Consider the following 14,355-nt stretch of genomic DNA (forward strand, 5'->3'; position numbering starts at 1 on the left):
AGCTTCATGGATGTTGATAGCCTGAACTGGCAAATGTTCAGGCCCCTGTTGAAGCACGTGGAAAGTCGTGTGTTGCAGGGTGCCGATCATGTGCACCGGTTTTCCTGCACATGTCTGAGTTTGCAGGATCTAGCCTGATTGCTGTGATGGTTTGGGCAGGAAAACAAATCAGCGCACACTTTCTGAATGCTTGGAAGGTGTTTGGTGTTATGGGAAAAGAAAAGACTGTAGCACTAAGTGCTATGGTCTGGATGACACGGTGGTGATGGGTCAAAGGTTGGACTCAATCTCAGTGGTGTTTTCCAGCCTAATTGACTCTGTGATATGCTATTTAATGCTGTTGTTCTTGGGGCTGGGAGCTTTCTCCATACACTGGACTGTGCTTTCCATTAAAGAATGCTTCTTTTTTTTTTGCCCTGGTCCCTCCTGGCTGTAACATCATTGAGTGACTTTGTCCAAGGACAAAAGATCCCCATGAGCCCTGAAAACGCTGCAGTCTGCTTTCCCTTCAACCCCTTTCTTAATTTTCAAAGGAATTACCCCCCACCCCACCCCAAACCAACAACCTGAAGCTAAGTACTGTTTTAGTAGGACACATAAAGGAATCTGAAGGTAATCAGTCCAAAAATCTTCAGATCCTGCTTGGGTGGGGGAGCAGAGGCTGCCATCCTCCAGGAGCTGGGGGAAGGGCAGAGCTCTGCTCCGTGGATGCTCCTGCTTGCAGCAGTGCTGTCATGGGCAGGCTGCGGTGCGGCTGCACTGCTGTGTTTGGGTGGCAGCTGCCAGGGAGAGGATGGGGTAGAAAACGGGAGCCTGCAACTTGTGAATGCTTCTTTACCCCGGGAAACGCCTGTCTCTGGAGCTGGCTGCAGTCAGGGCATGTTTTGTGCTTGGGCAGCCTCCCTGCTCAAGTGGCACATCTTAAAGATGTTGTGGCCGTAGGAGAGCGCGAGCCTTTGGTTCATGCATGAGATGGCGCGTGCAGGATTCTGCCTGGAGGAGGGAGCGGGTTCTGAAGGAAATCTGTCAATTTGTTTCAAGTGAGAAGATGTATTTTTTCAGCTCCTGAGAGTGCTGTTGAGTTGTTTTTCAAGCTGCACTCCATTCTGCAGGCATTGTATATTTTAAGCAGAGTGAAAGTGTTGGATTGAATCTAAGTAAATAAGTGTTTTCCAAAGTAACTAGCTGCTTTGTTTCTACATAGGCAGTCTAGACTTTTGGTTTGATTGGAGCGAGGAATATTTCAGGAATAAATTTTCTGCTGAAATAGCAGTTACAACTGTAGGAAACCTGTTTCCCATGCATGACTGACTTAGTGATGCAGTAGAGTGGTGATGTGAGCAGAAGGGGGATGTATGCATGTGAAATATCCTCTATAATACCACCAAGCAAGTAACATTATCCTCTACAGAGCTTTTCCACCTGAGGCTTGGGGTGAAGAACATGTAGCTCTTTTTCTCTTGGATAGGTCTCCTGTGGTATTGCAGGTATCTGTGTCAGAAGTAGTGAGGTGTGCTACTTGGTTAGTAAAAAAGTCTCTTAAAGATGTGTTGTTTATCCTACTTTGCTGCTGAGCCTATCCAGTACAAAAATGAGCACACTTTAGAAATCTGTGCTTTTCCTCTCTCCTTGAACATGCATTCTGCAGCTGCTGTGTGTGTTGTTTGATGGCAAATAAAATGTCATGTTGCAGTTAATATACTCGGGGAATGGGAGCTTAGATTGCTCTAGAAACCTGAGGTGAAGTTCCTGACCTGAGTTACCTTTCTCATTTAGTGTTGCCTGCTCCAGTTTTGTTGACACCTTTCCAGGACAGCTGAGGTTTAGATGATTTTCTCTGCATTCCTCCTGGGAATGTGGGACTCTCACCCATTTCTCCCTACATGCTGGATATTCACTGAGTGTTTACATACACCTGCAGCTGTGACTTGACATTATCCTGTTTCTTCTGCTGTAGAGATGACTGAAGAGGAACAATTTGCACTGGCCCTGAAAATGAGTGAGCAAGAGGCTAGACAAGTGAACTGTCAGGAAGAGGAAGAGGAGGAGCTCTTGAGGAAGGCCATTGCTGAGAGCCTTAGTGTAAGTGCACTTCTGTGAAGAGGCTCACTAGGGTTCTTTAGCAACATTGCTGTCTATGCTTGCTTTACCATGCTGCACAAAAGAAAGTTTTACTGGGGGGCATAAATATTCCCAGCACAATCTGGAAGGACAGCAGCTCCAGACTAGTTGCTTTGTTCCTAATGAGAGGAATGTGCATTCTAACCCCAGCTGTCCCTATTTTGGGGTACAGAGTTCTGATTTGGGATAGGGGGATCTGCAGTCCATGGGATGGCTGCCAGTGTGCTGGGGGAGCCCTTGGTGGTGTTGTGCTGATAGAAAACACGTCTGTAGGAGAGTGAACCTTTTGTTTTTCAGAGCTGTCAGCCCTCCGACTCATCGACTGCATCTCCTCATCTGTCAGTGGAAGCACTGAATTCACAGGGCCAAAGCCAGCCCGCTGAGAGAGAAGGCTCTGAGATCCTGGGAGGCCTGGCGTTCTGCCCTGACACCCCTCCCTCTGACTGCAGCTCCCACTCACAGAGCTCCAGAGCTGATGGGAATGGACAGATGGATGTCGCCCGGAGCCCCTTGGTGGTGTTGAGGAGGTTAAGCCAGGAAATCGTTGAAAGCTCACTAGTATCCAGCATAATCGTGTCTCCAGGGAAGGGCCAGCCTGTGACAAGGTCAAGTGAAAAGTCTTCCTCACCAGCAAGAAGTGATTCGAGTAACATGTTGCCCAGCATTCTGGGAGAGGACTTCATGTCTTTGAGCCCCACCTTTGGCAAGGTGGCTTCAGGAGGCTCCTGGCGACTGACACCTCGGAGACTGTTCACCACCCCCTCCAGCTCTTCTGAGGCAGCAGGCCAGGAGCCAAAAGAGCAGCTCCTGCCCTGCACTGGCCATTCTGTGGGAGAAGCTGGTGCTGGGAGCTCAGCCACTCCACCCTGGAAGAGCAGGAGCACAGAACAGTGTGACAGCCCCAGGAGGAGTGGTGGAGGAGCAGGTACCAAACACAGCTCACAGCCTGGGCACACTGCCAAGGTCTGTGTTTCCACAGAGCAAGCAGAGCAGAATGAGGGGTCTGACAGCACCCCGGATCTTTGCATGCTGACTGTGGAGGAGAAGCACAAACAGGAGGAGGCAAGGAACACAGTGCACTATTATTGGGGCATCCCCTTCTGCCCCAAAGGGGTGGACCCCAACCAGTACACCAAAGTCATCTTGTGTCAGCTGGAGGTTTACCAGAAGAGCCTGAAGCAGGCTCAGAGGCAGCTGTTGCATAAGAAGGAGTTTGGTAACCCAGTTGTGCCCAGTCCTTCCTTGAGCCAAAATGAGCTTGGGAAAGGAGAAGAGATAAGCAGGGAGAATGGAGTTGCTGATGGCATAGAAGATGGAGACATAGAGAGACAAGAGTCCGAAGACATCACCTGGCTCCACCCTTCAAAGAGAAGGGAGGCAGAGAGTCCAGGGCACAGCATGGAAGAAGAGAAGAACTCCACTTCTGATGATGAACCGACCACCAGCTACTGCCAGGTAAGAGCTTTGCCACTGGGCAGAGGTTGAGCAGCCATGCCCTTCTGTCCATTTTACGGTTCAGTCCCTTCTGCAAAGCAGGCACTGCTATTTAATGCCCCTCTTAAATTTAGGGACTTCCTCCCTCAGCCACACAGGTTTCTGTGGAAAGGAGAGAAGTGTACAGGCTGACACCCGGCTCTCACAAGATAAGGGCCATTGAGCAGCCTGGCAGTCATCACTAATGCTCCAGAGACCGACACATCCAACTGATCCTTCTCAGAAGGGTGCAGCCCGGCAGTGAGCCAAGGCAGAGGACACAGAGGTGATGCTGACCACCTCCAGCTCTGGTTTATAAACCCCTGGCTGTGTGGGGAGCTCTTGGTTTCCCTTTGCAGACAGAGATGTGGGTTTGTCCTTGCGGCACAGCCTTTCCTGTTTGCTCCTCCTTGCTTATCTGCATCCGTAAGTGCTTCACTCTTGGAAGTGCTCTTCTCCCTCGTGGCTGGGAGAGGCTCTGTGTGGTCACAGGCATCTTCAGCCTGCTCTGGTGATCTGTCACCACGGTGGTGCTCCCTGTCCTTGTCCTGGTGCTGGGCACCTTCTCTCGGGCTCGGGTGTGCTAGACACTAGGTGTCAGCCTCTGTCTCTGTCAGGGCTCTCCTGCTGGAGCGGAAGGCAGCTTTCTGTCACTGCTAAGTTTAAACAGATTGCTAGTCAGATGAAGTATTTATTACTGCTGTATTTTAGGTTTGTGTCAGCCTTTTCCAACCCTCATTTTTCATAATGACTTCACTCCCGGATCATTGTATAACTTTATCTTCTCTATGACTGAAGCCTTGGCTCTGTTGTTCCTGTTTTCAAGTGTATTTGATCATTTACCCTGGTGTTAGAAAGATACTTAACTTGTTTTGTGATATTTATATTCTGTCTTGTAATATTGAACACTTAGGAAAAACGTCATGTCTGCATTTTCTGGTTGCAGAAAAAGAGCAGAGCAGGCTGTGCTGAAATGTGACTTTTCATGACAGTGCTTTGGCTCGGGTTTAGCAGATGGAGATTTAAACAAGCCTTAGAGGTGATCTGCAGAGGAAAGGAACTGACTTGTGCCCTTTTTCATTTCCTTAGGATAGATACAAAAGACCTGAGAGGTTCTTAAAGCAAACTGCACTTTTTTTTTCTGTAGCTTTTCCTCTGGAAATGAAGGTGTCATTATACTGGAAGATTGGGGTGACTGGAGGTCTGTGGATGTGTACTCTAAAGCCCTTGGGAAGCTACAGCAGCTGGGAAGGGCATGAACTTTTAATCAGTACTGAAAATTGTGTGGTATTTTTTAAAATATTATCTGTTTAATGCTAATACCTAATTAATTCTTGGGGAGAAAAGAGGTTTTAGTGGTGCTGAGTGGTAACTTGTAACCTACTCCTCTTGACCACGGGAGCTGTCTCAGAGCCATAGCTGAGAGATGTTGCCTTTCTGATATTTTTAAGGTGAAAAAATAAGGGAGGGGCAACAGACTTTACAATTTCAACCCTAGCCCAAAATTTGCCAGTCTTCTATTTACAAAGAGAAAATATTTTCTAAATGCCTTTTCATCTCCTTTATCACACCCAGCATGAGAGGTAGCTCCTTTCTCTCGCCTCTCTGTGCAGTCGCACACTGAGGCCAGAGCAGGTGATTTACTTGCAAAATCGATATGTTTGATGTTTGCTTGTGCCTTGTCTCCATTTTTTTTTCCCCTCTATCAAATACAATTCCACTGGCAGTGACAAAGGAGGGGCCCAGATCTGTCGTGTCTCCACCTTGCTGCGTCTCTTGGAGACCCTTTGCTGCCTGGGGCTCTCCCAGTGCCACCAGGGCTGCTCTGCTGGTGGGGCTGGTGGGAGATCTTGGGCTGTGCTGAATGTAGAAACCACCCTTGAGGACTCAAAACCGTCCTTGAAAAAGGACATGGCCTCATGCCATGTGTGAAATGCAGGTGCAGATGATGTGCTTGAGGGAGGCTGCCTGTAGTCCTGCCCTGAAACCCTCCCCTGGAATGGGCACAGACCTTCCACCCTGGCAGCAAACTGCTGCCACTGCCTCCCACAGCCAGGGGTTGTTTGCACAGAGCAAATCCTGGTTGTCAGGAGATCTCAGAGCCTGTGAACCTGCACTAACAAACTTCAGTGCTAATAGAATCAATTTTTTCAGAGCCTTTCAGATAAGGTTAGGGAACTCTTGGTGTTTTAAAGATTCAGAGGGAAAAGATCCAATTCTAGAGATTTAGAGTCTGGTGACCTGAATTAGTGCCATATTTTATAACAGATGTACAAGGAAAAACAGAAACATGGATGAGTGTTCATGACCAGGGCAGAGGCGTTGTTAAGAAATGCACAATTCTGGACAAAGACAAATAAAAATAAAAGAGGAGGTGTGGTATTTTATGTTAATGATGAGCTGTGCTGCAAAGAAGTAAAGAAAGCGTAGATAAAACAGGATATTTGGGGGTTGCAGTCACGTTAGGGAAATTTGACAGGAGAGACCTTGATTTGGAACTTGCTGGGGAAGTATATCCAGGGGTGGAGCTGATCAAAGTTGAAACCTTTGGTAGAAATCAAGCTCACATCATTTGCTAGACTCAGGGAAGGGGGAGGAAAACTCCTTGGGTTTCTTTGAGACCTAGCATGAGAAATTGTAGGCCTGACTGCAAGGACTGCTAATAAACTGTTGTAATTCCACCTGATTAGAGGATGGCAAGTGTAGCGTGTACACTGCAGAAGAAGAAAGGGATCTGGGTAATAACTGGCATGTTAGCCTGACCTCAGCAGTGCATAAGGCTTTTGAACAAATTTTAAAGGAAAGAATAAGTGGAGTCGTAGAGCTAAATGAAAAATGGGATAAAATGCACACAGATCTTCCAGCTGTAGATTGTGCAGGTTAATCTGCTCCCCTCCTTAGATGGGACAGCTGATTTCCCAGGCAGGAAAAATGCAACAGACTTTACCTCTAGGAAATTTCAGAAAAGTGCTTCTCATGGTCAGTCATTAGCTGTACCAGTTGATCAGGTCATTCTGGCTCAGGAAAATAAGTTTTGAAGTGGAGTAGGTAAGGGCTGCTAGGGTACCTGGGGGAGTGCAGGGGACACTAAAAACCATGGGTTGTTTCAAGCTTAGCACAGGTGGAGGTGGAGAAAAGTTATGGTTGCCTACAAATTCATTGAGATGCATGCTGAGAGCAGGCAGAGAGCATGGAAGATGATGGCAATGTTGGAAGGAGTGGATGGGCATGGACTGTCCAGGAACACGTCTAGGCAGCAAGGTAACAAAAAGTACTGCCAGGCTTTATTACAGGGAGTACCTTGCCAAAAGCAGGGATGGAGGGAAAAAGCTGACTCGTTCCGGATGGATACTGAGCTATTTTCAGATAAAAATATACAGCAGACTGGGTGCAATGTCATGGACAGAATCCAGTGACCCAGCAGACCCCAGTCAGCTGTGCACATTGTTTTATATAACACCAGAATTTCCTTTTCCAGCCCTCCCAGGTACTGCCTGCAGAGGATGTGCCTGAAGATGGGGAACCCATGCAAATTGCACAGAGGTGAGTAGGGTGTTCAGAGTGTGGGGCTCACAGGTTCTCTCTAGTGATGTGGGCTCTTCCAGTCTCCCTGGAGTATTTTGGGGTGCAGCCCCACCACAGCTTGCTGCAGGGCTTGCTGGAGAGGCTGGCTGCAGTCACTGCTGTTAAGCATCCCTGGAAATAGATGACTTTGGAGCAGCATGGGAAAGGTGGGGCACAGCTGAGGACAAGGGATCAGTTGCTGTTGTTACCTTATAAGATGTGCAAGGTGCATTATTGTACAAGTGGAAGGAGTTGCTCCTTGGCCTCTGAAGCTCCTGTGACATGGTGCAGTAATCCATGGGGAGCTGGTGGTGAGTTACAGCGATGCCATTCCTTGTCTGTCGGGGAAGGCGCACAGGCAGCACGGGGAAGGGTTTACTGGATTTCTGTGTGTATTTTTATGTTCTTGCCTTGCTGCTGAAGAGGAAAGCAGGGAGGAGGAAGCCAGACGGCACTGCCTATCAGCCAAAGATAGAGTGCAGTGCTCCAGAAAAGCCACTTCAGCAGATGACAGGTGTGGGGCAAGTCAACATGATTTTCTTCAGATTTAAGCCTACTCCTCTTTTCCTTTTTTTTTTTTCCTCTCCTTCCTGTGGGATGCAATTCCGCATCAAAGGCTATGGAGAAGAAGGACAAATGGGAGAGGATTCAGGGAGCAAGTTACAAGAAAGGCCAGATAATGTCATGTTTTTAATTTGTTGGGTTTTATAATTTAAACCTGCTTTGGAACAAAACTGCCAACTTTCCTCTGATCTAACAGCATTTGGCCTGAGCAGTTAATATCAATATGCAGAGTATGAAAATCCCTCTTGCTTGCACCTTTCTAACAAGCTTAAAACCTGCCTTGGGGAGCAGGAGGAACCTGCAGCTGCCGAGGCTGATGAGCCTGTGACAGCTGAGCTCTGAGCTTGCGTGGAAGGCAGCGAGGTGTGTGCTCTGCAGCGCTGGCCTCCCGCCTGCTTGGGGCCTGAGAGCCCAGCATGTGGAGGATGTGAAAGGAGAGGGACCTCTTTCCTTTGGTGTAGCTGGTGGGGTTAGTCTGGGACACTCCCCAGGTTGCCCAGGAGCTCCTGGCTGCCAGCCTTGGGGTGGGATGCACCTGGATGTGGTGGCCCCTCCTCGAGCAGCTGGAATATCAGCAAGGCAAGAAATGGCTGCAGTCTTTGCAATTTTGTGCACATTAAGTGTTGCCATCTGGCTCCTGGTAATTTGCCAGCACAGGCCTCTCTTGGGTATAGCTCAGGCACCCCAACTGGCTGGCCTCAGCAGCACTTAATAGGAAAACATGGCTCTGAGCTGTCTGGAGGGAGTGGAGCAGTTCAGGAAGTGCCAGTCCTGTGAAGAAATTGCTTTGCTTTCTGTGGGCTGCTCTCCCCTCTTGTTCCACGCTTTGTACAGAGCATGGAAGATTGGGGTTTTAATAAATGATTATAGGCTTTGTTACCAGGAGATAGTTGGTGTAGCAAGAAATGTGGTTTGACTTCAAATTGATTAGCCCATTTTATAAATGTCATAGCAAGTTGTTTTGTGTGAGTTCTTTTGAAGAGAGCCCTGATGTTAGACACAGAGTAAAACATGCTCAGCCTGGATTCATAACAAATGCTTTGAGATGCTTTATTTAGAGAGAAAAGCCACTTGTGATTTCCTATCAGAATTTTGTTATTTATCATAAATCAGCAGTGGCTGTTCTCTCTTCTCTAAGGCCTGTGGTTGAGCTTAATAAATCTTGTTTTTGTCAGTGCAGGGATTCATGTTTTTTAAGTGTGTTCTTGCATACTTGATCAGACTAATCAGAGAGCCACGCAAGGCGCAGAGTGTGTCAGCATGGGTGCCAGACTTACTCAGCAATGCCTGTCTGTGTCAGAAAGACACTGTGCAGTGAGGTGGGAGAAAAAAAAAAGGAATCCAAAGGTCAAAATGAGAGGAGCAGTGCTGGGTGCTGCTCCAAGGAGCCACTGCTAATGCTGTAAGGACTGCTGCAGGGAAATGCCTTGTGTCACATCCGTGCTGCTTCTGGCAGGACAGGGATAAGGGAGAAAATGAGCAGTGTGAGGAGGGAGAGGATAATGTGGGATAAAGCAGGTCTGCCTTTCCCCTGTGAGGATTTCCTTCCCCAGCCAGAAAGAGGCACAGTGCTGGTACCTGCACAACTCCACATCTTCTCCCACAGAGAGTCCCACAGTTGTGAGCAGGTATTTTTGCTCCTTTGACAAGAGATAATGACCCTTTCTGAAGAAAAAAATGTTCCCTTTGGGGCTTTTGCTTAGGATGGCATTTTAGACCCATATTTTGCTGTTATCCTGGTCATTTCTGGCTGTCAGATATTGACCACTTGGAAATTATGGCATCATCTGCTGTTCTGAACTGTGTGAGACTGGCAGGTGTGGCCCTCACAGCTACTGGGTTGGAGATTCATGTTATATTTATGTTTTGAACAGCATCTCCACAATGACCCCACTTGGCAGTAAAAGGAGCCCAAATACTGCCACAGAAAACTCTGCTGAAGAAGAGATCTCTGTTTGCCCAGGTAAGAGGCACTTGAGACTGTTAAGAATTTTGTACTGAAAGTTTCACGCTTAGGAAATTCAGAGAAAAGAGAATTTTCAAGTTATTTGAACAAAACAAGATTTCTTTCCCATCTCCATTCTTCAAGGCTAAAATTATTCAGGTAATTTAGTTTGATCCCCTGGTTTTGGACCCATTTCCTCTAAGGCAGTTTTGTGACAGGGATTGCTGGAGACTTGCTGAAGAGACACCTGGATGTGATTGGGCATGGAGAGCTCACTCAAAACAAGGTGTCTCTGCAATGCAATCAAATTTTCAGATTTTTCACTGTCAAGATTATGTGCAAAGCATGAGAGCTGAAATAATTTTTATCTTACATTAATTAAACATGTTTGGGACTAAGGAGTTTTTCTTCCTTGGTCTCTCCTACCATGTTTGAGATTTTCTGGTCCGGGGTTTTAAGGGAGAAAAATAATGAAGAGGCTGCTCCAGTTCACGAGCAGCTGTAGCAGGATTGGTCATGGTGCTGCTTGGAGGCATATTTCGTTGCTAACAAAGATGTGGAGGTCTAAAGAAGGTGTGACTGTGAGACAGAGCATGGAATGGGAGCTCTGCTTGTCTTGATGTGAGAGCAGCTCTATTCTTGCTTTGTCTCCATCCCAGCAAGTGTCCCACACACTTTCCCTGTGTCTAATCTCACTCCCCATGAAGCCACACAGCTGCAGTGCCTTTATCCTCACACTGTCATGCTGTGACTTTAACCCCTCATCTAGCTGTGTTGTTACACTTTGTCTGATAACATTTGTGGCAAGTCTAAAGAATGTCTTGAAACTGTGAAAACTCTTGAAAAGCGTTAAGGACTAAGCTACATCAACAAGTGAAGAGATAGTTGGGGGCTGCAAACCTGTGCTGACATGGAGATGTTTTACTGCAGAGACCCAGCCAAGCCCACTGGAAGCTGTTGAGGAGGAGAGAGAAGAGCTCTGTTCAGACAGCAGAGGTGCACCTATGCAGGTAAAAGAGCTTGAAATTGGAGGGTGCTGTTTCAAATCCTACCTTTTAGACCTTGGTTCAGCTGAGCTGTGCTGGCATTTCCCTTTGGGTAGCTGGAAGCTTGGACTTCTGCTGTTTGGAGCCTCACAAACAGTTCCCCCTTTGCTTTTCTCTGCTGCTTCATATCTCCAGTCCCTTTTGGCTGGGGACTGCATGCAGCTGCTTCTGAAGCCTTTCAGTCCTATAGCTGGAGAGCTGTTATCAATTCCAGCCCTTTCTTTTATATCCCAGTGCTGCTGAGCTGGAGGATGCCATCAGCGTGGGTGGCAGTGCTGTTGCTTGCCCATGCTCAGGGGTACAAGCTGTGATGCTCAGCAATGCAGAGGGACCCCAGGAGCTCTGGGGGGAGTCTAAGTAAACCTCAGTCACTTGTGCTGTCACCTCCTTTTGCCTGTTACAGTGCTCTGAGCTCAGTTTGCTCTCCACAGACCATATCCAAGAGGCTAAGAGGAGAGCTTCACCCAGCGATCAGACTGGTACAAAGATGTGCTTCAAGTGTTGAGGGCTGGTGGTGGTTTTCAGGCCAAGCAGTGTCCTGAATATGGGAATCTTGAGTTTTGTGCAGTAATAGTTAATACGAAGTCAGTGGCAGGGCCATCCTCTTACCTCTTGCTGCAGATGTGTGCTGTGTGCAGCCCCTTTCCCCATGTTGTCACACCTGCACAGCAATTGCTTTGCAGCTGTCACTGTACCAACATCTGACTTCAGTTCCTGCTTCTGATAAAACTCCCTTTGTCTATTAATTTAGAGAGCAATATCAAAGGGGTTGCCAAGTACTCCTCTGGTGCAGGGTACATGAATACAGAATCGTACAGCTCTTGACAAGAGGATTCATTTGTGGAAAGCTCATTCTGGGAGTTTGCAGCTTGTACAGCACGTCTGCAGTTCCAGTGTCTCATTCTCACAGGCCTCTTAATAAACCATCTTGTGCTCTCGTGTGCCTTTCATTCTGCAGGTATCTCCAAGCACTGCTCAGGCAATTAGGGACTGCAGCAAGGAGAGAGGCAGTCCTGAGCTGGCCACCAAAGCACATTTGTGACCCATTTGGCTGTGGCCAGGCCACTGTCCTGTCCCCTTGTGCATTGCAGAGGGTGCCCTGTGTCTCACGCCTCTGCCTGGGTGGCACAGGGTGGTGGGGAGCAGCTTCCTAGGGATTGTTTGACATCATTATGGTTGGCAGCAGGTCCCAGACCAGAGCCTGCAGCCCTCCAGGAAAACAGCAGAAACAGCTACCATGGCATCAGTGGTTTGCAGGAGCCAAGCAGAGACCACTGGGACTGACTTCTTCCTAGCAGATGCTGAGCCAGGACACAGGAGTCTTGTTGAGCTCAGCCTCTAGCATTGCTCTTGGCTGGCTGTTGGCTGCAAGTACTATGTCTTGTAGGCAATTTCCTCTGCTAAAAAGCAGAGGCAACTGTCTCTGGCTCTGACAGGGGTGATTGGTTCTGCAGTTGAGGTTTTCCAGACTGTTACAGCAAGGTTTTGTACAAGCAGTCTTTTGTTACAGAATGTTGCATTTCCATTTAAAATTAGTAATTTACCGCTGCATGTAGGCGGGCAGGGTGTGCAGAATTGGTGATCTCCTAAGATTGCTTTAAAAAAGGCAGCTAGAAGGAGCAGTGCCTGCTGCTTTTCCCATCATATTTTTTATGTGTGTTGTCTGTGTAGCAGGTTTGATCTGATCATTCATATTTGACACATCTTGTGTTTTATGGCTCTTCAGTGTGATGCCCCACAGTGAGGACTTCACAAGATGTAATGACACTGAGATGTGAGAGAGGGGTTCGAGTGTTAATGCTGTAAGTTATGTACTTCAGCAGCCTGTTTTTGGCTGGAGGAACTCTTGTGGCAACTCCTCTGCAGAAATTCAGGGCAGAGAGCCTCCCTGGGAATGAGGGATGTTCCTGGGGCTCACTGTTGTAGCCTTTCAGTGGTGTCAGGGAGAAATGCGTTTTGAGAGTCAGAATCTCAGTTTGAGTCCCAGTCCTGCAATTTTTGTCACAGCTCCTCTGAGTCAACAAAGCACCCTTCTTCCCTTTAGCACATAAAAATCAGGATCAGATCCTCATTTGGGAAAGAACATAATAAACCAAGTAATACAGCAAAGCGCTCCAGTGGCACGGAGCATCTTGGCTGACCCCAATTACTGCTTCCCTGAAATGATACTGTTGGAGGGAAGCAGACAGCAGTTTTGCTGCACACTGTCCACATGTCACTGCTTAGCTGTAAGAACAGAAACCTCTCCCATATTATTTTTCTATAGGTTTCTCTACATGGTTAATATTTAAATAGCTTTTCTTCATCATTGCGGGGAGGGGAAGGTTTTTTTCTTAAATGTGGTAAGATCTTACAGCAAGCCTGACTAGGCAGAGATGCAGTTATGAGTGAGATGGCTGCAGTATGCTGCATTTGGGAATGTCAGTGGCGTAGGGAGCAGGCTGGATCTCTGTGGGTTGGTAGTGGAGCACCTTTGCAGCTGTGTGACCAATGCAAAAAGAGAGTGTCTGTAAGTGGTAATGGCACCCTGAGAACATACACGATATGTGACATTCTGCCCTGGCAAAAAGCCTCTGCTAGTAATTTTGTGTGACACAGATTTTTAATGGTATTCCCTCTCTCCTTGATTGGTGTCCCCTCTCATGACTGCTTCAGCCACCTCCTCTATAAAGGAGGAACTTCCAGTGATCTCTCCAGGCTTCCTAACACCACAGCAGCCTCCTTTCATCCTGGGGGAAGCTGCATTCCCAGACAATGTTGCCTGTGTAGCATGGATCATGTCCAGAAACTGATGAGCACAAGTCAGGTGTTGAACTCTTGCTTTGCCCCATGAATTTTCCATCAGTTTCGCTTCTGAGATTTCCTGATTAATGGAAGCTTTGCCGTTTTTTCCACTTTAGTGCAGGTGATGTTTGCCTTAAACGGTGTGCATGGCTGTGCAGGGAGTTTCACCATGATTCAGAAGGACATGTTGCCTTTGCAAGACAAATTAGTTATTAGTGCAGTGTAGTTCATTTAGCCAGTGGTGTTATTTCTGAGCACTATGTGATGAAGGAGGAGTAAAACTTATCAAGAAAACCTGAGTCTGTGTGAGAGTGAGCACCTACCATGGAGACAGCATGGAGCGCTGCACCTAAGCAAAGTAACAGAAACAGCCCTGTCTGGCTAATTTTTCTTCTTCTTCCTCAGGTTGGTGGGGATGAAGATGCTGGCAGGACTGTGCTGGCTGCCCGTGTGCCCTGCCCTCTGTGTGAGCACAGCTTCCCCGGCGACGAGATCGAGCTGCACGCCATGTACTGCAACGGCACGGCGGGGCCACAGCCTGCCAGGGACACCCCAGGTCTGCCCGTGCTGCTGCCACGTGTTTGCTCCTCACTCTCACCCCCCTTCCCTGTTGTTACATAGCAGGCAGGTGCTGCAGTCTTGTCCCTCTCAGGATATTTGGTGTATGGGGAGGTTTGTTCACTCTGCCTTATTCCATCTCCGCGCTGCCCAGGAGAGTGTTATTGGAGGCTCTGGTATTTCCAGCACCTCCTGCAGAGAGATATCATTTCTGATTGACTTCACACAATAATTCAGCACATTATCAGTTCCTGAATATTACCCCAGGATCTAGTCCTGGATGCTTCAAGCAGTACTTGT

At 47.8% G+C, this 14,355-nt stretch overlaps 1 protein-coding gene and 1 long non-coding RNA gene across 7 annotated transcripts in view; one reads left to right on the forward strand and one right to left on the reverse strand.

The window, feature by feature from the left end:
- UIMC1 (ubiquitin interaction motif containing 1) overlaps window positions 1–14,355 on the forward strand; it is a 39,681-nt gene that overhangs the window by 15,734 nt on the left and 9,592 nt on the right. For all 6 annotated transcript variants that reach the window (XM_064388087.1, XM_064388086.1, XM_064388091.1 and 3 more), the window contains exons 4-9: window positions 1,958–2,082; window positions 2,419–3,576; window positions 7,073–7,137; window positions 9,597–9,685; window positions 10,598–10,677; window positions 13,903–14,053. In XM_064388087.1, the coding sequence (XP_064244157.1) occupies window positions 1,958–2,082; window positions 2,419–3,576; window positions 7,073–7,137; window positions 9,597–9,685; window positions 10,598–10,677; window positions 13,903–14,053 (1,668 nt within the window). The remainder of the gene's footprint in view (window positions 1–1,957; window positions 2,083–2,418; window positions 3,577–7,072; window positions 7,138–9,596; window positions 9,686–10,597; window positions 10,678–13,902; window positions 14,054–14,355) is intronic.
- Window positions 7,721–13,917, reverse strand: LOC135280288 (uncharacterized). The gene is made up of 2 exons (XR_010347304.1): window positions 10,720–13,917; window positions 7,721–7,775 (listed from the first exon to the last, which is right to left on the reverse strand). It is a non-coding gene; the product is annotated as an uncharacterized LOC135280288 (long non-coding RNA).

This window comes from Passer domesticus, chromosome 13 (assembly GCF_036417665.1).
Source record: "Passer domesticus isolate bPasDom1 chromosome 13, bPasDom1.hap1, whole genome shotgun sequence".
NCBI classification, from domain to species: Eukaryota; Metazoa; Chordata; class Aves; order Passeriformes; family Passeridae; genus Passer; species Passer domesticus.